Source organism: Corythoichthys intestinalis, chromosome 18 (genome assembly GCF_030265065.1).
Source record: "Corythoichthys intestinalis isolate RoL2023-P3 chromosome 18, ASM3026506v1, whole genome shotgun sequence".
NCBI classification, from domain to species: domain Eukaryota; kingdom Metazoa; phylum Chordata; class Actinopteri; order Syngnathiformes; family Syngnathidae; genus Corythoichthys; species Corythoichthys intestinalis.
The window spans coordinates 45,453,162-45,475,551 of record NC_080412.1 but is presented as its reverse complement, the minus strand read 5'-3'; the positions used below and the strand labels follow the sequence as shown (position 1 = coordinate 45,475,551).

The 22,390-nt window shown below is 39.6% G+C and overlaps 1 protein-coding gene across 11 annotated transcripts in view; it reads left to right on the top strand.

Moving 5' to 3' along the window:
• msi2b (musashi RNA-binding protein 2b) overlaps positions 1-22,390 on the top strand; it is a 653,181-nt gene that overhangs the window by 566,522 nt on the left and 64,269 nt on the right. For 5 of the 11 annotated variants that reach the window (XM_057821849.1, XM_057821850.1, XM_057821844.1 and 2 more), the window contains one exon: positions 18,237-18,356. The exons of 2 other annotated variants lie outside the window; for them this stretch is intronic. In XM_057821849.1, the coding sequence (XP_057677832.1) occupies positions 18,237-18,356 (120 nt within the window). The remainder of the gene's footprint in view (positions 1-18,236; positions 18,357-22,390) is intronic. 4 more of the 11 variants (XM_057821852.1, XM_057821853.1, XM_057821846.1 and 1 more) reach the window with 1 other exon arrangement.

Genomic DNA, 22,390 nt, shown 5'->3' with positions numbered 1-22,390 from the left:
TTTTGACAGCCCTATTTTTTTTTTTTACATATTTTTCTACTATTTTGGTCACCACGTTTAGACGAAATGGGAAAAATATCAGAATCAATGTTGATACATAGACCTCATAACCTATTGACACAGACACGGGAAACGGGGCCGATTCGTAGGGGGCCTATTGTCAAAAACTTCAAATATTTTAAAAACCAAAGCTGCTAACGTTTAAGCTAGCGGATTTTTTTAATGCTAATTTAGTCTAAATTTGCCTTAACTAAATTTACTTAGTTATCAAACTAGATAGACGTTTGACACCAATTGTTTTGTGTCAAATGTTTTATTGTTAAAATATGTGTCGTTTTGAACATAAGTGTACATAGTATGTGATAAGGACAGAACACATCTTAATAAAGTAAAGTAAAAAAGAAGATACTGTGAGGTACAATAAGGTATTATGCGACTTAAAAAAAAACATAAAAAAAAAAAAAAAACACTGGAGACAAAATGGCGGACGAGACTCCAGCGTCATAAAGTCGAAATCACATAAGTCGAGTACGTCGTAACCCAAATTTAACCTAATTACTACTTGTAATTAGTTTATACAGATGATGTGCTGATAAAACAATATACTAAACAATTGTTTCAAAAAATATTAGACATTGTAAGCAGTTACTGACAATGTGACTTTGACCAAATATGTTTTTACTTTTACTTGAATACATTTATGTAATGACTATCTTTACCTGGGTATTATTATTTTGAAGCTACTCTTACTTGAGTCAAATTTTTCGCGGCTCTACCCACCTCTGCATATCAGACAGTCGTGCTCAGGCTGGGGTACCTCTCATACATGCCGGATATGAAAAAAAAAAAAATTGAACCTTGGATCAGGAAGTTATTAGTCATTTACTGAATTTGGCGTGGCCCGGGAATGAAAACTCACCATTTTGATAACCTGTAGATCTTGTATGTCTCATGAACAGTCTCACCAATTTCGAGGAGGATCCAACTAACTCCCTAGGCGCCAATGTCTCAAATGTGCACCCTGTAAATCCATAAAAAAATCACATTGAATTCTAAATACCGGATTTTTTTGGACTATAAGTCGCAGTTTTTTTTTCATAGTTTGACGAGGGGTGTGACTTGTACTCAAGAGCGACTTACGTGTGGAAATTATTAACACATTATGATATCATTTCACATGTTATTTTGGTGTTTTGGAGTGACACTGATGGTTTGGTAAACTTGTTAGCATGTTCTTTATGCTATAGTTATCTGAATAACTTAATAGCTATGGCCACGTTTGCGTTCTGCCTTTGGCAATGTGTGTTTAATTGTATTATCGACTGTTTTTGTTGAAATGCATTCTTTTAGTTTGTGGCGCTTTCACGCCCACAAGGGGGTGCAGTCGCACTGGTTTACACGAAGAAGAGCGCTCACACGCCAGAAGACTGACAACTACGCAGCGTCTCTGAGCGAGTGGGCGAGAGAGAGCGAGAGCAATGGCTGCGAGCCAACGTTCATTGTTTATGCTTGTAAAATATCTCTACAGAGGCAACGCCTGTGTGTATCATCTTTCCTGTTGTTGTTGTGTTTTTTCCATCCACGATCGGACACTTAGAGCCAGTTGTGTGGTTGTTTGAACATTGTGCTAATGCTAGCGAATGCATGCTAACCGTTTGTGTCATTGCTGTAATAGCAGCTAATTATCATTTATTTACGTTGATGCGAACCTGTTTGGTGTCGAGGACGAAATTGATTCAGCAAATAGTACAGACGTCCAGCATCGTCATTTGGGAGTTCAGCTCGCTGTATAGCCAGGATCGAGCCGTAGCGTCCTGCTGAGGACAGTATATTCGCATTTCGTTGTTCATGCATCAGGTAAAATCATACTGTACACTTATTCAGCATGTTGTTCTCTATTGTATTCTTATATTAAATTGCCTTTCAAGATGACATATCTGTTCTATGTGTTGGATTTTATCCATTAAATTTCCCCCAAAAATGGGACTTTTACTCCTGTGCGACTTATACACCGTATAAGTATTTAGTCAACCACTAATCCTACAAGTTCTCCCACTTGAAAATTTTAGAGAGACCTGTAATTGTCAACATGGGTAAACCTCAACCATGAGAGACAGAATGTGGGAAAAAAAAACAGAAAATCACAGTTTGATTTTTAAAGAATTTATTTGCAAATCATGGTGGAAAATAAGTATTTGGTCAATACCAAAAAAATCATCTCAATACTTTGTTATGTATCATTTGTTGGCAATAACGGAGGCCAAATGTTTTCTGTAACTCCTCACAAGCTTTTCACACACTGTTGCTGGTATTTTGGCCCATTCCTCCATGCAGATCTCTTCTAGAGCAGTGATGTTTTGGGGCTGTCGTTGGGCAACACGGACTTTCAACTCCCTCCACAGATTTTCTATGGGGTTGAGATATGGAGACTGGCGAGGGCACTCCGGGACCTTGAAATGCTTCTTACGAAGCCACTCCTTTATTGCCCTGGCTGTGTGCTTGAGATCATTGTCATGCTGAAAGACCCAGCCACGTCTCATCTTCAATGCCCTTGTTGATGAAAGGAGATTTTCACTCAAAACCTCTCGGTACATGGCCCCATTCATTCTTTCCTGTACACAGATCAATCGTCCTGGTCCGTTTGCAGAAAAACAGCCCAAAGCATGATGTTTCCACCCCCATACTTCACAGTGGTATGGTGTTCTTCGGATGCAATTCAGTATTCTTTCTCCTCCAACACGAGAACCTGTGTTTCTACCAAAAAGTTCTATTTTGGTTTCATCTGACCATAACATATTTTCCCAGTCCTCTTCTGGATCATCCAAATGCTCTCTAGTGAACCGCAGATGGGCCTGGACGTGTACTTTCTTCAGCTGGGGGACATGTCTGGCAGTGCAGGATTTGAGTCCCTGGCGGCGCATTGTGTTACTGATAGTAGCCTTTGTTACTCTGGTCCCAGCTCTCTGTAGATCAGTCAGTAGGCCCCCTGTGTGGTTCTGGGATTTTTGCTCACTGTTCTTGTTCTCATTTTGACATCACAGGGTAAGATCTTGCATGGAGCCCCAGATCGAGGGAGAATATCAGTGGTCTTGTATGTCTTCCATTTTCTAATAATTGCTCCCACAGTTGATTTCATTACACCAAGCGTTTTACCTGTTGCAGATTCGGTCTTCACAGCCTGGTGCTGGTCTACAATTTTGTCTCTGTTGTCCTTTGACAGCTCTTTGGTCTTGGCCATAGTGGAGTTTGGAGTGTGGCTGACTGAGGTTGTGGACATGTGTCTTTTATACCGATAATGATTTAAAACGGGCGCCATTAATATAGGTCACGAGTGGAGCCTCGTTAGACCTCATTAGAAGTTTGACAGCCAGAAATCTTGCTTGTTTGTAAGTGACCAAATACTTATTTTCCACTCTATTTTGGAAATAAATCCTTTAAAAATCAAACAATGTGATTTTCTGTTTTTGTTTTTGTTTTTTTTTCTACATTCTCTCATGGTTATGGTTGAGGTTTACCCATGTTGACAATTACAGGCCTCCTCTAATCTTTTCAAGTAGGAGAATTTGCACATTTGTTGGTGGACAAAATAATTTGCCCCACTGTATATATGTTTTTTTTCCCCTTCGTTGGGCATTTAATGGCTGGTGCGACTTATACTCAGGTGCGACTTATAGTCCGAAAAATACGGTAATATCAAATTGTCAGGAAATTGTGTAAGGTGAGATTTACACCCCTAACCCCTAAGCAAACTATTGAAATTTGAGTTGATCCCTCGAGATAATTTGTAAAATTGGACTTTTCTTGTGTAACAAATGATATTTTTATCATATAATCAAGAGATCATAGTCTTTTGTTGGAAAAAGTCCATGCAGCTTCATGATTGACATGCGCTGTGGGTAAAGTAGCAGTCAGGTTCCTTCGGTATTTATGGACTCTGTCTGAGTTGTTCATAAGAAAGTCAAGAGAGGCTTTGACACTGGCTCTCCATCACTGTCTTTTTCACACAATAAAAATGAGTTGTTCTTCAATAAACCTTTTAGTGTAGGACCCCAACACTGCACCGCCTAGTCATTCTCATGATGTCACCAATAATAAAACGTAATTACGTTTAGCGAGCCATTTATCGGCTTACATGATGCCCTCCTGTTTGGGTTATGATTTTAATCGGATTCTGCATTACGCTGTTTTCTGTGTACAGCGCTAAACATAAGTGAGTATAGCCACTTTTGTAAATTTAGCAATTATTAGAATTTTGATGATGTGTGGTAGAGAAGGGGATTTTATAAAATGCAATTTTTTTGTCACAGGAAAGGCAAAATCCATTGTTTACGTCGTCATGTGATTTAATTTATGAACAGTGAAAGCCGTGACTAATGGTGCTGTCTCCTTTTTTTCCATCCTTATGTAGGGACGAGTGCATTGTGATTAGGCTGTAGTGCTTCTTTAACCATATTTACCCGTTTCTTTGACTCTGATTATAAACAAAAGTCCTGATTGCAAAATGTGTACTTAGATTTCAAACAATATTCTGCTGAGTGTTTAACAACCTCTAGACTTATTGACCAGAAAAGCCAAGTGGCTCTGTGATAGACTGGCCAGCATAAGCGGATTTAACAGAGGGGATGATTACTATTAGTGTTGCACCGATACCATTTTTTGGGCCCGATACCGATACAGATACCTGGCTGTGCAGTATCGGCCGATACCATTCCGATACCACTCTGTTTGCAAAAAAAAAAAAAAAAGAAAAACATACATATATATATATATGTATATATATATATATATATATATATAGTGTATGTATATGTACGTATAAGGGATGCAACGATACAGTTAAGTCACGGTTCGGTACGATTTCCAATACAATTCAATACATTTAATGCTCTGAAACAGAAAATACAACTTTTATTTATCTTTTATGTGTTTTTTTTTTTTTTTTTTTTTTTTTTTTTTTTTTTTTTTGGGCTAACAAGCAAAAATAACAGTGCCATCATATAAACAAGCATTTTAGTGCATAATATTCATGTGCTCACTTCTTACTGATCTGAAGAAATTTTGTATATGCTGTATGTAGACATGTGCCGGTTACCGGTTTCACGGTTTACCGTGGTGTGAAAACGTCGCGGTTTCAAAACCACTAAAATTTTCCGTCATACCTTAGTACGGTATTCGCTATTTTTCATGTGCCAAAATGCAGCCGAAGTGGCTTGGTGCGGCAGCGCTCACCCCTTCCCGTTTGTTGCCGTGAGTGTCAGTGACGCTATTCTGCTAAATAGCCAGCAAACCCAAATACAAATCCTCCAAACACAAGGCGTACTTTTCTTCAATTTATTGAGCTCTCAAATCGTGGTGAAATATACAAATGAATACATTTAAAACGTTGTACAATTGTATTTTTCCACGTGTGATTAGGTTCAGCAGGATAGCAGTAGCACCATTAAAAAGTTTGCCAAAAACAAAACACACATTTTCATTTCAAATTCAATATACAAACTAACTAAAACTTACAAAGACGAATGTTAGCCTAGGCTAAGCTGGGAGAGCAGCTTCGTTGTGGTTTTATGTCTCACAGCCGCTGAGAGAGAGAGACAAGCTTGAATGAAGGGGAGAAAGAAAAAGAATCGCGTCAGTTCGCTAATTGAGAAAAGAGGTCTCACTCCTCACTTTTCTTTTTTTTTTTTTTTAATTAGATGAAACCTTTCCTCAACAGTATTTACATTTTAACATTTATAAAACTAACTTATACATTTTTAACTAACTTATTAACTTATGAATTCTTTGTTCTTTTTAACACAAAGGCATGGCATCATGTAGACTAGAGTTGAAAAAGGTGGCTGAAAATGGCAAAACTTCACTTGAGCTTCCCCCCTCAAAAAAGTCATACAGTATATATTTTTAATTTTATTTAGAAGTCTTTTTACTTTTTATAGCAATTATTTTTTTCTTACTCTAATGTTGAGCAACTTGAGCTGTGGCTGTGGGTATAGTCTAGGTTCTATTTATTTTAATTTTATATAAAATATTTGTTATTTTGTGTTAATTTATTTATTTTCACATTCATGTTCCAATTTACAAATATGTTTTGAAAAAAATCCTGTTCAATGGAATTTTTTTTTTTTTTTTTTAAACCCATACATCTCAAAATTTTGGAGCCATAATTGCAATACCGTGATACCGTGAAACCGCGGTATTTTTGCTCACGGTTATCGTACCGTGAAAATCTCATACCGGCACATGCCTAGCTGTAAGTGCTGAGAACAATCTTTACTGTTTGTAAAGTGGGGCACACTGTTGATTGCTGCAGCTCTCTTAGCAGCTATATTTACCAGAAGCAAAACATCCTATTTGTGGTCTGAGTCCATCTGTAACATGTGCTGAATTAACAGTATTTGCAGCATTATCTATAGTCACTGGTATGGATTGATTTGGCTTGCTTAACTTCCATTCAGTCATGGCGGTTTCTAATTCATCAATATAGTATATGGACTACGCGTCGCTCTGTGCTCACGCAGCTAATGGCATGGGATCTAATGTAGCACATCTAGGTTGCTATTTGATGATATCTAGTATGTGCGCACGAGAGTTGGCATGGGATCGGACATAGGACATCTAGGTTGCTATCTGATGATATCTAGTGTGCGCGCTGCGCCGCTTGAGTGTTTTCTGGCCACAGAAGTCACTTCTGCTCATTACTGCACAACACCAGCATAATATTACAATCGATTTTCATAAACAGGACGAGTTTGAAGTACGGCGCTCTTAATTTGCCACTCATTGTTCATCATGAAACCATGAGTTTGCTTAGTCTCTCACGGTCTTAACCTTTCTGATCCCATCGGCGCTACTACAGCATGCGTTAGCTTAAGCATGCTAATCGTTTGTGGATGCCATGTTAAAAAAGCGGCGTAACATCCTTCACTTTGAAGACGAAGGTGTTATTTTCGTTTGGTAATGTCGAGACAAAGACATACAGATGTCATGCATCGGGATTTGGGAAGTTGGCTCACGTGGGGAGGACAGTTCATTTGCGCTAAAGTGATGCCAGTAAATGGTATCGGCGCCCTAAATGTTGGTACTCGTCGATACCGATACCACCAATTCGGGCGGGATCGGCGCCCCCTGCCGATACTGGTATCGGTGCAACTTTAGTTACTATAATAAAAAAACACTACGAAATCTGTATGTCAAAAATTGATATTCGATATTTTCTGCGTCCTATATGGTATACTGGGGACAGGTTTCAATAAACTTCGGCTTCTCCCGTCAGCCCTTTTCTTTTCGGGTTGAATTAATTGTAAACACATATAAATGCTATTTGTTTGTTTGGATTTGTCATGCCTGAAGGGAAAATAAATAAATAAAATTAATAAAATTAATACATTTAAGGGGGGGGTTGGTGGGGCTGGTGGCCGAAAAGTGTCATTGCATTAAGTTGACATTCCTACTATATACAGTGGTACCTCTACATACGAAGTTAATCCATTCCAGGACCTTGTTTGTAAGTCGAAATGGTCGTATGTCGAGCAGGATTTTCCCATAGGAATACATTATAATTCCATTAATTCGTTCCACAGCCCAAAAACCTTCACTAAATCCTTAAAAAATACGGCTGGTACTATTACAAATGGCAATTACACATAGCAAAACAAATAAATTATAAATCAAAATCGGAATAATAATAATAATAATAATTCCTGTATTAATGTAACGAATCGGGTTCTAATGTGGCGGACGTTTTTTGCTGACCCTGAACGCACCGCGGAGCTGACGTGCCAGAGAGACCGGTGAGCTTGAGTTTCACTTTCACTTTGAATGCTTTCTTGAGAACACCGTCAATTGCGGCAGACAGAAGGTGTTTTTGTTTTGAATAAGTTGTGAAATAAATGATAAAAACGTGGCGAAGTTGGCGATTTCTCTGGAGATGTTACCACAATAAGAATTGTCAGCTTAACTTATAAAGACTGGCGAACGATGGTCGGAGGAGGACCGTGGAGATGTATTGTTGAGCCATTTCACGGATGCCCACCCTACGCTCATATTTTTCTGTCATTTGCATCTTCATTTAGAAGGTAAGCGTCAACTTTTTCCTTGTTTCACCACCTGTACCAACCTTTTCTGAAACCAGTGTTGATTTGTCACACAAGAAAATCCGCCGTGCATTCGTCTGCGGTGCTGCCATTGTCGTCGTATTTCGAACATGTCGTCGGATGTAGAAACAAATGGCGAGTCAAATTTTACGTCGGATGTCGAAAAGTTTGTGTGTCGAAGCGATCGTATGTAGAGGTACCACTGTATATAGAAGTTGTGAACAACAAAACTGCAACAAAAATGAATAAAATTAGCAAAAATATGTACCGTACTAGCCCGAATATAAGATGATGTTTTTTGCATTGAAATAAGACTGAAAAAGAGGGGGTCGTTTAGACATTATACCCATTCATGACGCTAGATGGCGGCAGATATCATTGAAGCGATGTTCTGTCATGACAACTCTCAGCTACTCTCAAGTTTAACCAGTTTGCATTACGGTATTTAAATGCAATGTTTTTCTTTATTCAGATTTGTTTCAAGAATACAGTTACTGTTAGACTTCACTTTGATGGTTAATGCAGTTATTGCATTAACCAGGTTTCAACTGGGACCGTGTGCTTTGCCAAAAAGCTCAATCTTGGTCTCATCTGACCAAAGCACATGGTCTCAGGCTTCAACTGGGACCGTGTGCTTTGGTCAGATGAGACTAAGATTGAGCTTTTTGGAACCAAACACTCTAAGTGGGTCGTGGGTGCCGCAAAAGATGCGCATGCTGAAAAGCACCTCATACCCACTGTGAAGTATGGGGGTGGGTCAGTGATGCTGTGGGGCTGTTTCGCTTCCAAAGGCCCTGGGAACCTTGTTAGGGTGCATGGCATCATGAATGCTTTGAAATACCAGGACATTTTAAATCAAAATCTGTTGCCCTCTGTCCGAAAGCTGAAGATGGGTCGTCGCTGGGTCTTTCAGTAGGACAATGGCCCTAAACAAATGGCCAAATCTACACAGAAATGGTTCACCAGACACAAAATCAAGCTCCTCCCATGGCCATCTCAGTCCCCAGACCTTGTTTTGTTGGCAAAAGGGGGTTGTACAAAGTTAACACCAGGGGTGCTAATAATTGTGACACACATTATTTGATGTCAAATAATTATTTCTTTATGTGGCATTTTTTCCCCACTGAATAAATGCACTTGTATTGAAGGTTGGATTTTTCTCTTTTTTTCCATTAAGGTCCCATATTATTTGAATTTAAAAAATATATATATTAGAAGCTAAAAAACACATCTTTTTCAGGGGTGCCAATAATTATGGAGGGCACTGTAACAGCATAACTTGCATGTGCACTTTTTTTTGCTGGGGACGGGACATTTATAAGACAACACAGACTGGGTGAACGGGGGTCAGGGCTACATTTCTCACCAAAATTACACTAATTAATTAATAGGCTAAATGATCAATGCAAAATAAATCTGTATTGACTTATACTATCTTTCATCTGTATTGGTTCAGGTGATACACCATTTGACTCAAACCTTTGTTTTCAAAAACTACTAAAGAGACATTTTCTTCTTCCAGAATAAATGTTAGCAAATTTAAATTGCAATATTTGAACACAAATTATATTAACATACACAAGAAATACCAACTTGCCAATCATCAATTAACTATCTATAAAGGGGTAATCGTGAGTTCACTATATTTCTTACAGTTTAATTAACGTTAACAGTCGAAAATATACGGGAGGATATTTCTCTCAACGCAGCTTCCTCCTTGAGTCCGAGAAATTCACACAGATTAATGTGATACTAACTCTGATTTAGGTCGGACTTTTCAGTATCAAAATTAGTGGTGTGTTCTCCACCTCCACAACATTGACATATTTTTACATTACATTGCCGCATTTTTGTCTCATTGTCGGGAGTAGCCATCTCTGCCGGGGACTACCTGTATCCGAGCATTCAAAATGGATTGGACGTCAGTCGCTGTCAGTTTCAGCCACCGAGTTATTATTTGCATGACTTCATCCACCCTGTATCCAGTTTTAGCAATGTTTAACAAATCTAATTGCCTTTTCCAAAACTTCTCCTGGCGGGGAACCATTTGTGTGATAGAAAAGATCCCCGTCCATTTTTTCTTCATTGGCGTAGCACTCCTGATGATTGCTGAATTTGTGCGCCGCAGGCTGACGGAGGGAAAAAGCTGAGGACAGTTCCCCCGAGTGCGGCCACCAAGGCCCCCGGGCCCGCACATCTCATAAACAGATGTGTCCTTGTCCCCAGCCAAGTGCAGCCACTCAAGTGGCAAAGCAGGGGCCAAATAATTGTGAAGAATTGAAAGCTAAATATTGGCTTTATCTCCTCAGTAATAAAAGGGCCATGAAATTGATTTAATGCCGCAGCGCTTCTCTTGGGTGGCTTCTTACAGTGTGAGCACAAAACAATGAGCAGCAGCCATCTATTAATTAACCCACCTAATCCTGCAAAGTTAATCTCTCACCACAACTTTGCTCGCAACTAACTTCCGAGCCACTGGGTCTTTTGGGGTGCCGTGACAATGGCAGGAGGGGGAGCCGGGGAAATTTGTCTGCACCGCCACGAGTGGGAATGCATGGGCGCGCTTGTCTCGCATTTGCGAAAAGAGACGGGAGGCCTCATTTGAGCCGTTTCGCTAGCATTCGAGCGGCAGATTTTTCTCACCTACTTTATTGTCTTTTTATGATTGTTTTACTTCTTTACTCACCGTGCCGCTTTATTACACGATTCTCTCCCGAGCCGCGTGCGTAAATTGTGTTTCTCTTTCTTCTCGGCCATCTTTCCGGTCGCTGCGTGGGGGCATCTGGCACCTAACACGCACAGTCATGGTCATATTGCGTCGACCGAGATGTGAATTACCTCCTCCTCTGGCGTCTAATAAAAAGCTATGTGTTTTTTGGCTCGTCTGACCCCGCTCTCTCACACCGTTTCTTTTGTGCGAGCCTCTCTTTATGGAAAAGCATTTTGCAAATAGCTCACCTGCTCGCGCTGGCGTGCACACATAGACGCCAGGTGGTGCTCAAACACTGGCCCTTGCCCTCTTAACCGAGCAAGTGCCCTTATTAAGGTTATTAAGTCATGAATATTATTATGTTAGTAATGCGCGTGCCCCGAAAAGCGCCGCATTCACAATCACTGTGAGAGCGCCCTCTGTCATCCAAACAGTGAAACACACCTCCCGTGTGCCCCACTGCCCATCATTTATCAACATGAACGCGCAGCGCAGACACGAAGGCAGCACAGTATAATAGCGTTCATCCAAGCCATCTCCCCGTGCCTGCCTGACGCCCCTACGCAGAGGTAACACATAATGTGTATGCGTGTGCCCCCATAAACCTCAGTTGCTTAACTATTTGTCTTGTGAAGGAACCGGTCAAATTTCACAAAATTTTAGAAATAAATTGACATATACACTGCTGGCCAAAAGTATTGGCACCCCTGCAAATCTGTCAGATAATGCTCGATTTCTCCCAGAAAATGATTGCAATTGCAATTACAAATGCTTTGGTAGTAATATCTTCATTTATTTTGCTTGCAGTGAAAAAACACAAAAAAAACAATGAAAACAAATTTAAATCATTATCATTTTCCACAAAACTCAAAAAATGGGCCGGACAAAAGTATTGGCACCCTCAGCCTAATACTTAGTAGCACAACCTTTAGACAAAATACCGTATTGGCCTGAATATAAGGCGGTGTTTTTTGCATTGAAATAAGACTGAAAATTCAATCATTCAATCCCCCAAAAAGTTGCTTCTATCCAAGAAAAATATATTTTCTATCAAAGAAAAAAAATCATTAAAATTATTTTTTTTTGTCATATTTTATTTTTTTGGGGGGGTGGTTATATGCAAAGCACATAACCGTCTAAGGTGTTCGAAAAATAATTTTGACCAATTATAATTTTTTTTTTTTTTTGTTCATTTCATTCATTTTTGTTGCAGTTCTATTGCTTTACAAATATATATATATATATATATATATATATATATATATATATATATATATATATATATATATATATATATATATATATATAGGAAAGTCTATTACATGCAATGACACTTTTCGGACACCAGGGCCCCCCCCTTAAAATCCGCTTATGCCAGCAGTGTATGTCGTATCGTAGTGCAATGTTTTTTTTTTTTTTTTGGTAATAATTTACATTGTTATAAAGAGGCAGCATAGCTGTCAGTTACATACCCTGCAAAAAGTGCCCTTTTCCCCCCCCTCTGAGCACCTGCCCCCCAAATTGTCTGTGCACGCCACTGCCTGCTCGTCTTTTGGGGGGGGGGGATCCTTAGGGGGTTCTCGCGCTATTCCAGAACGTCCGAGACGCGGCGCGCAAACACGTTTGGCTCGAGTTCATTTAAGAAAAATCAGGGACAACTCAGATGGAGAGGATTTGAAGCTCATTTCTTTGCGAGAGAGGCAAGCATATCCTGTGGAGATAATTTTAGGAGACTGATTAGGCATCGACGGCGTGAGGAATCTCATCACCGCAGCTAATGACGTGCCATTCCTGTGTTGAAAGAAGAGCCCGGGCCCTGGGCATGGACCAGCTTCAGTCACACACCTCTTGCCACTATGTTCATTAAGTCCCAACAATGTAATTACAATTCACTGATACTGCTTTGGATTAATTACAGTCTGATTACCAGGCTGATATTTGTTGGGAATAATTAGAATGGCATTCATACTTATTGACGTCTTTACTTCATTACAGCATTCTAAGCATTCTGACAATAGGCTACTTTGCAAACTAAATGTCCGTTACAGCGTTTTTACATCTCTGGGCGCCATTGACGGCGATAGACATCCAATCTGTTTTGTTATGGGTGGACTGTCAGCAATCGTTCGAGCTCATGTCACTTGAGTGATGCGACACACACTGCTATAAAGTGGGTTAACATACTCCACGTACAAGATGAAAATGCCACACATTGTGAACAGAAACCAGAGGTGGGTAGAGTAGCCAAAAATTTTACTCAAGTAAGAGTAACCTCTAAATAACTAAAGTAAAAGTAGTCATCTAAAAATTTACTCAAGTGATTTTGTCAAAATCATACAGATGAAAAAACTATCTGCTTTAACTAAAACCACCCAAACATTCATAGGTTTTCATATTTTAATGAGGATAGTCTGAAAACAATGACAGAAGGTGGAAAAATAAGTAAGTGAACCATAACATGTAATATTTTGTGCCCCCGTTTGGCAGCAATAACTTCAACCAGACGCTTCCTGTAGCTGCAGATCAGTCTGGCACATCGATCAGGACTCATCTTGGCCCATTCTTCTCTACAACACTGCTGTAGTTCAGTCAGATTCCTGGAATGTCTGGCATGAATTGCTGTCTTTAGGTCATGGCACAGCATCTCAATGGGGTTCTTTGACTTGGCCACTCCAGAACATGTATTTTGTTCTTCTAAAACCATTCAGAAGTTGATTTACTTCTGTGTTTTTGATCATTGTCTTGTTGCAGCATCCATCCTCTTTTTTAGCTTTGACTGTATGACAGACAGCCTTAAGTTTTCCTGCAAAACTTTTGAATTCGTTCTTCCATTAATGATTGCAAGTTGTCCAGGCCCTGAGTTAGCAAAACGGCCCCTAATCACGATGCTCCCTCCACCATGCTTCACGCTGGGGATGAGGTGTTGATGTTGGTGAGGTGTTCCATTTTTCGTCCACACATGACGTTGTGTGTTACTCCCAAACAATTCAACTTCAGTTTCATCAGTCCACAAAATATTTTGCCAAAACTTCTGTGGAGTGTCCAAGTGCCTTTTTGCGAACATGAAACGAGCAACAATATTTTCTTTAGACAGCAGTGGTGTTGTCCGTTAAGTCCTCTCATGAACACCATTCTTGGCCATAGTTTTACATATAGTCTATGTGTGCACAGAGATATTGGACTGTGCCAGTGATTTCTGTAAGTCTTTAACAGACACTCACTTGTTTTTTACCTGTCTGAGTATTCTGCGCTGAACTTTTGTCGTCATCTTTGGTAGAAGGCCACTCCTTGGGAGAGAAGCAACTGTGCCAAACTCTCTCCATTTGTATACAACTTCTCTGACTGTCGACTGATTAACATCCAGACTTTTAGAGATTGTTTTGTATCCTTTCCCAGGTTTATACAAATCAAGAATCCTTGTTGCTTCTCATCAAGACAATTCTTACTAGGTGTGTGTTTTATAGTGGGCAGGGCAGTTTTAAACCACTCATCAGCGATTGGGCACAAACCTGACTTAAATTGTTTGTCAAAAATTTGTTTCAATTGCTCTTTAAGTCTCCTTAGGCACAGGGTTTACTTACCTATTTTTCCTCCTTCTGTCATTGTTTGCATCCTATCATCATTAAAATATGAAAACCTATAAATGTTTGGGTGGTTTTAGTTCAAACAGACCCTGTTTTTACATCAGTGTTATTTTGACAAAGATCAGATCACATTTGATGGCGATTTTACGCAGAAATGTGAGAAATTCAAAAGTTTCAGTTATTTTGAACTTTTATTATCATACTGTACTGTAGCCCACTGGTCTCCAACCTTTTTTTTGCACCATGGAACGGCAATGTGTGGTAGAAAATGACAGTCAATATAAAATAACACGATGGAGCTAAAAACGAACATTAAATGCAGGGAAAATGTAACTCACCTTACACTGAATCAACATTTTTAACAGTGGCCTTGCCTAGAACTTTATGGCAAATATCTTCATTCGCAGGTATAATGAGTTCTTCTCCAATCTTGAAAGGTTTCTTGGCTTTAACAATACGGTTCACAACTTATGTTGCCTCGTTTGCTAGCTTTTAGCAACATATTATGCAGAATGGACTTGGTTGTAGGCTCCTCTTCTGGCTCAGTAGGTAGCATTTTCCCCATAAAAAAGCTGTCCAAAGACGTTGCCGCCAACAGCAGCTGACTTTACTGTTTACATTGACTGATGCTAGACTACTATGAGTCTGCAAAACACCCCAGTAATGGCAACCAACCACAAGAGGGCGACGTACACAAATTTCTACTCAGATTAGTTAAGAGACGGACCAGAACAGAATGACCCATTATACGTCCAAAGAGCATGAGTGCCCTCTTGTGATCTACTCACGTAAAAGTAAAAGAATTGTGTGGTAAAACTACTTTTTTTTTTCTGAAAAAGTTACTCAAGTAAATGTAACGGACTAAATGTAATGTGTTACTACCCACCTCTGACAGACACTAAATCCTCTGAAGCCGTAATTGGGTCGGGGGAAGCACTCCAGAACAAAAATGCAAGATTTGTGCCCAGAGGAAAGACTTTCATGCACACGGCCGTGCAGCTCAGAGGTGCTTGTAATCTTTCATCCGAGCTTGTGACATAAACACCCCCAAGAGCGACAATATTTTATTCATCTAATCAACCACGTGCAATTTGGAAACCCACCTTAAGCCAGTTTACTTACAGAATGGTCGTTTAATAAGAATTGGAACCATTTTGCCTTGACTGAGATCTACTGGGAAGTAAGACAAGGAGCTTATCCTCAACATATCTCAATTAATACAATTACCCACCGGATATTTCTGTCATTCATTTCTAGCAGCCGTAAATTAGGTAGAAGCGTACTTAGTGAAATGTGATTCTATAGCTGAATCATAGATGTTGCTCTCCAGAAAATCTGTTTAGCTTTGATTGTATTCAGCAATACATCGTTAGGTTTCGAAAGATTCCAAATTTTCTTTTTTCATGACAAAATATGGCACTTTTTGTCGAACTGGCCCAAATACAAAATTCGTTTTGGTTTTCTAATTAGGACGTAGCTGCACAGCTCAGTAGCGCCTCATTTTTTGTATCGCCCTCCCCAAAAGGCTTTTTTCACCTAGGTGTGTGAGTGCATTTCTCATCTAAGGATATTCAAAAACATCTCTATCAGCCATGCCCACACACAAAAGCGGTTCCTCACAAGCTAGCAAGTTTCAAGCACATGTTAGTTTCTCAAGAGATGATGAGAGAGGGCCATCTAAATAGAACGCTGTCTTTTTAGCAATCTAGTCGTAGGACTTCAACTATCCACCATGTGTGTGCACTGCCATTGTGCACACCTTGTATGGAGAAAATGCGCGAGCTTGAATAATCTGGATAGGAAACACAAAAAAGATCGTCAGCACCCCCTGCTGTGAGTGACTTCCGTGACGGCACACAATATAAAAAGTAATGGAACGATTGCTATCGCACCTCAGTTTATATACCAATTTACTTCCTGCGTGTAAAATCTGGGCCTGTTTAGTTGAACGCAAAGCTGCTAAACTCGCAGGACTCAATCTGTTGTGTGAATGGCAACAGGTGCACGCACAGGTTAATTGCACCTTCTGCCACGTAACGCAAGACTATCCCATTATTCTGCCTGTCACTTTATGTGGCTAGCATAAATAGATGAATAAAGATCACTTATTTGGAGTAAATAAATGATTATTTTCACACCAATTAAGTCAAATTGGATGATTTCCTGCAACACGCCTGATGATTTTTCGCAATGTGTTTGGGAATCGGGGCAGCATGTGCTCCTAAAGTTGCAGCAGGGCCGAGAACCAAAAGTGGTATTTGCCATGTGGCAAAATGGATTTTTCCATTTGGCTTTTTTTTTTTTTTTGGTATGGGGAAAAATGGATTTTTCCAAGTGGCCTTTTTTTTGGGTGGGGGGGGTATGACATTTATGGTGGGTATATGGCAGTTTCCAGGCCATGCACGTCCACGCCATTGACGGCCATGCACGTCAAAATTTTCTATTCATGGTCAAAAATCACAGCCACACATGGTTTTCTGCCACTTAAAATGAATGGAAAATTCGGACGTACATATCAGTCAATGGCATAGCCTGACTTAGGTGTCCGTTGAATGTCACTCTGCTGTAATGGTAAGTGGATGGCCAAAAACCACAGCCACACGTTTTTCTGCCATTTAAAATAAATGGAAAATTTGGACTTGCACGGCCTGCAAAACTGCCATATACCCCCCAAAAAAGCCACGTAACCCCCAAAAAATCCCACAAACCAAAATCCATTTCGCCATATACCATAAAAAAAGGAATGCCACATGCCAAAATCCATTTTGCCACATAGCAAAATCTAATTTTACCACATGGCAAAACAAAAAATACCACATAGCAAAATCAATTTTGCCACATGGCAAAAAAAAAATGCACTTTTGGTTCTGCAAAAAATGTTTAGATTTTTTTTTTTTGCCATGTGGCAAAATTGATTTTGCTATGTTGCAAAATGGATTTTGCCATGTGGGATTTTTTTGCCATGTGGCAAAATTGTGTTTGCCAGTAGCATTTTTTTCGCCATTTGGCAAAATGGATTTTCATGGCAAAAAAATGCCACATTGCAAAATCCATTTTGCCACATGGCAAAAAAATGCCACATGGCAAAATCCATTTTGCAACATAGCAGAAAAATGTTGCAAATAAAATGCCACATGGCAAAATCCATTTTGCCACACAGCTAAATTCATTTTGCCACATGGAAAAAAATACCATATGACAAAATCAGTTTTGCCACATGGCAAAAAAATGCCACATTGCAAAATCCATTTTGCCACATGGCAAAAAAATGCCACATGGCAAAATCCATTTTGCAACATAGCAGAAAAATGTTGCAAATAAAATGCCACATGGCAAAATCCATTTTGCCACACAGCTAAATTCATTTTGCCACATGGAAAAAAATACCATATGACAAAATCAGTTTTGCCACATGGCAAAAAAAATGCCACAGGCAAAATCCATTTTGCCACATGGCACAAAAAATGCCATATGGCAAAATACATTTTCCCACATGGCATATACCACTTTTGGTTCTCGCTGTCTCTCTAAAGTTAAGGCTGGCGAGTGTAAATCAGTCAACTTTTACTGATCATTTTTCTAATCAAACAGTCTTTTTCAAGCCGTTTAAACAATCACTCGCACTCTATATTGAGGAAGTCGCTCCCGGCTGTTTTTCACGCTGCGTGTGGACCTTTAGGTCGGCGGCATTTTCTGTCTGCTGATAGATATCGCCCTGACATGAGCCCTTGCCTCTGACAGCTGGTTTTATCCCGCAGCTCGGTACTGATGTCAACATTTTCCCGTAGCTCTGGGATACACTCGCCCGTACGCCAGGAATGATGCTAGCGTGTATGTGTGTGTTGCCCGCAGGCTTCCCGGCGACGGCGTACGGACCGGTGGCGGCGGCGGCGGTAGTAGCGGCGCGTGGCTCAGGTAGGGGGGCCCGTGGAAGAGGCGGCTACTTGGCGTACCCACAGAGCACAGGGCCAGGTAAACGCTCTGTCCATGTTCTGTGTGGCTGCTGCTCTCTCCGACTTCTTCCTGCTCTGCTTCCTCCCATAGACATAGTCACCCAAGCTCCCATGCGCTCTCTCACAAGCATTTATTTTCGATCGATCATAGAGTAGAAAATCGGTTCGGCCCAAAAATTGACTTCTACACGTGCAGTACAAGTGGGATGGGGAGGCTTGAGGTGACTTGATGGGACTGAGGCTAAATAACTTGAAATTAATATAAATAATCATATTAATTTGCTGCATCTTTCTAAAGCAAAACAGTACACAAATGTCCTTTTAAAAAAAAAAAGGTTACTCTTTGGGACAATCTAAAGAGAAAATATTTAAAAGTGGGGGTGGAACAGTCTAAACTAAGGATGGAATTGATAAACTACTAAATCAATGTTAAACCGTATTGTTGTGTGCCAGTATAGAACTAAAATCAATTGTCACTGACTCTTAATAATGCTGACAAGTGACAAATGTGTGCTTGGAAAGAGCATTTGCACTAAACACTCATTTTCTTATTGTTATGATATTTCTCTGATGATGATTTGCGAGTTTGCTTCGGTCTCACAGCATGCTGAGCATTGAGCTTCTGTTTGTGGGTGTATTTGTGCGTAAACCTTTAAGAGCAAAAACATTTTATTTAGTGTGTTCAATTTAATGGCCTTTGACGGTGATAGACGCCCAATTTATTTGAACATGTAGTTCAAAAATGGGGAGACAGCGAGAACCAGAAGTGGTATTTGCCACGTGGCAAAATGGATTTTGCCATGTGGTATTTTTTATTTTTTTTTTTTTTTTTTGCCATGTGACAAAATTGTTTTTCATGTCGAAAAAGGACACACGGCAAAAAAAAAAAAAAAAAACACATGGCAGAATCCATGTTGCCACATGGCAAAATCAATTTTGCCACATGGCAAAAAATGGCAAAAACAATTTTGCCACATGGCGAAAAAAATATCACATGGCAAAATCCATTTTTGCCACATGGAAAAAAAAGTGCCACATGGCAAAATCAATTTTGCCGCATGAAAAAAATTGCAACATGGCAAAATCAGTTTTGCCACATGGCAAAAAAAATGCCGCATGGCAAAATCAGTTTTGCCCCATGGCAAAAAAATGCCACGTGGCAAAAAAAAATGCCACATGGCAAAATGGCAAAATAATGCTACATGGCAAAATTGACTTTTGCCACATTGCAAAAAAATGTCACATGGCAAAATCAGTTTTGCCACATTGCAAGAACATTTGGCAAAATTCAATTTTGCCACATGGCAAAAAATGGCAAAATCAACTTTGCCACGGGGCAAAAAAATGCCACATGACAAAATCAATTTTGCCACATGGCAAAAAATGGCAAAAACAATTTTGCCACATGGCGAAAAAAATATCACATGGCAAAATCCATTTTTGCCACATGGCAAAAAAAGTGCCACATGGCAAAATCAATTTTGCCGCATGAAAAAAATTGCAACATGGCAAAATCAGTTTTGCCACATGGCAAAAAAAATGCCGCATGGCAAAATCAATTTTGCCCCATGGCAAAAAAATGCCTCATGGCAAAATGGCAAAATAATGCTACATGGCAAAATTGACTTTTGCCACATTGCAAAAAAATGTCACATGGCAAAATCAGTTTTGCCACATTGCAAGAAAATTTGGCAAAATTCAATTTTGCCACATGGCAAAAAATGGCAAAATCAACTTTGCCACGTGCAAAAAAATGCCACATGACAAAATCAATTTTGCCACATGGCAAAAAATGGCAAAAACAATTTTGCCACATGGAAAAAAAAAATACCATATTGCAAAATCCATTTTGCCACATGGCAAAAAAATGCCATATGGCAAAATCAATTTTGCCGCATGAAAAAAAAATGCCACATGGCAAAATCAATTTTGCCACATGACAAAAAAAATACCGCATGGCAAAATCATTTTTGCCTCATGGCAAAAAAATGCCACATGGCAAAATCCATTTTGCCACATGGCAAAATCAATTTTGCCACATGGCAAATACCACTTTTCGTTCTTGGCCCTGCTGCAGAAATGCCGCTCAGTCCAAGTGGATTAGGCGTCTGTCGTCATCAATGGCAGTCATTGACCTCCGTGAAGTTGGCCCCCATCAGATAAAAATTCATGAAAAAATTCTGTCATTTGTGTTCCTATTGATTCGAATGGAAAACTGTTTACAAATGCCTACCAGATGGCAAAAATTAAAATGTACTATATATTATGATTACATTTTTATTTCTTCCCTGATTGACAGGTGATGCTCTGCCTTCCATGCCTCCCCTCAATACACGTCACTGTCAATATCTATAAAACGATAGCAGCACAAGCATAGCATAAAGGAATAGCATCATTTTGGGTCCGTTTTGCAATAAATGGGGGGCTGCGTGACGTCATCACGCGAATATGTCAATATCTCAAAAACGATAGCGGCACAAAACTTTTGTAGAGCACAAACGAATGACATCATTTTTCCATAAATTTGCGTCGGATGGGGGGCCAACTTCACCGAGGTCAGCCACCGTGTTAAGAGGTTCCATGTTGACGTTAACCCTCGGGGATACAATCACTATTCGTGGTAATGACCTTGTTTTCCTTTATGTAACATTAATGTAAAAGTGGTTTCAAGATAGAACCCAAACAGAATTACCTTGATGCGCATCATATTTTGTACAGACATGTAATACAAAACTCTGCAAAAAGAACACGCGACCACCACATCACATTGAACGAAACCTATTGTACATCAATATCATTTTTCCGAGCCGCACATAGGGACATTTTTCTCGTATTTCATAACAACAGCTTAAGGAAAGTGAAGGATGCTCGAGAATAAAAAACAACATGCGATAGGCTTCTGAAAACCTCTGTTCCAAATCCATTTTCATAATTAAAACATGGAAGCGACCGATTTAAAAAACTGATAATGGGCCTGTTATTTGGTTGCTTTAGTCTCGTGCGTCCATCTTGCGGGAAAACAATGAAATTGTGACACTGTCACAAATCGTCGTATTTCGAGCATGTCGTCGTATGTCGAGACAAATTGCGAGTCAAATTTTATGTCGGATGTTGAAAGGATCGTATGTGGATGCGATCACACGTCGAGGTGCCACTGTTTTATTGAATGACAGACATTTTGGCTCATTGTAATATATTGGCACTTTTTCTTTTACTTCAATTGAAGTTGTTGTCTTCTTTTTCACAGAATATTTATTTTATTTGGAAAAACTTGTTGTTGCTACATTTAGCACTATTAAGGAATCCAGTGGGGTATCACAATTCAAATAGCAATAATATATCAAAGCAACACTTGGTGACTTTTCAGTTTGGTCGATTTTAGCGACGCCGGTGGACAAAAGCGGTAGGGTTTTGCCTTAAGGAAGACTGCGTTTCCCATAAGGACCAGCACAGTGTGTCGTAAAATCATGATGGTCGCCTGCAAATGGATTAAACAACATTTTTGTTTGCAGCGGCTGTGTAAAAAATGAAAAGTAATAAGGTAACGAATTCAGTTGTAACTAAGTAAGCCACAGCACTTGACGGTTAGCAACCATGTGGCTTAGTGTGGCTAAGCCCCCCACACCAACAGAACTCATCAGCATCCTCTTGAGATAAAACTTTTTGTCTCTTATATTGCTCTGCCATCTTTGCAGAATTTGCGCAAAAGCTAAGAAACAGACAAGTTTTAGGAAAAAAGTTTTTTTTTTTTTTTTAAAAAGTTGATTCAGTGTATGGTGAGTGACAGTTTTCCTGCGCTTAATATTCGTTTTTAGCCTCAACGTGTAAATTTATATTTACTGTCATTTTCTGCCAAACGTTGCCAGTCCGTGAAAAAAAGGCCCACATTACATTGTTCCGTAGTGCAAAAAAGGTTGGGGACCACTGTACAGTGGTTTTAAAAAAGTATCTGAACCTTTTGGAATTTCTGCATGAGATCACCATCAAATGTGATCTGATCTTTGTCAAATCACACAGATGGAAAATCAGTGTCTGCTTTAACTAAAACCACCC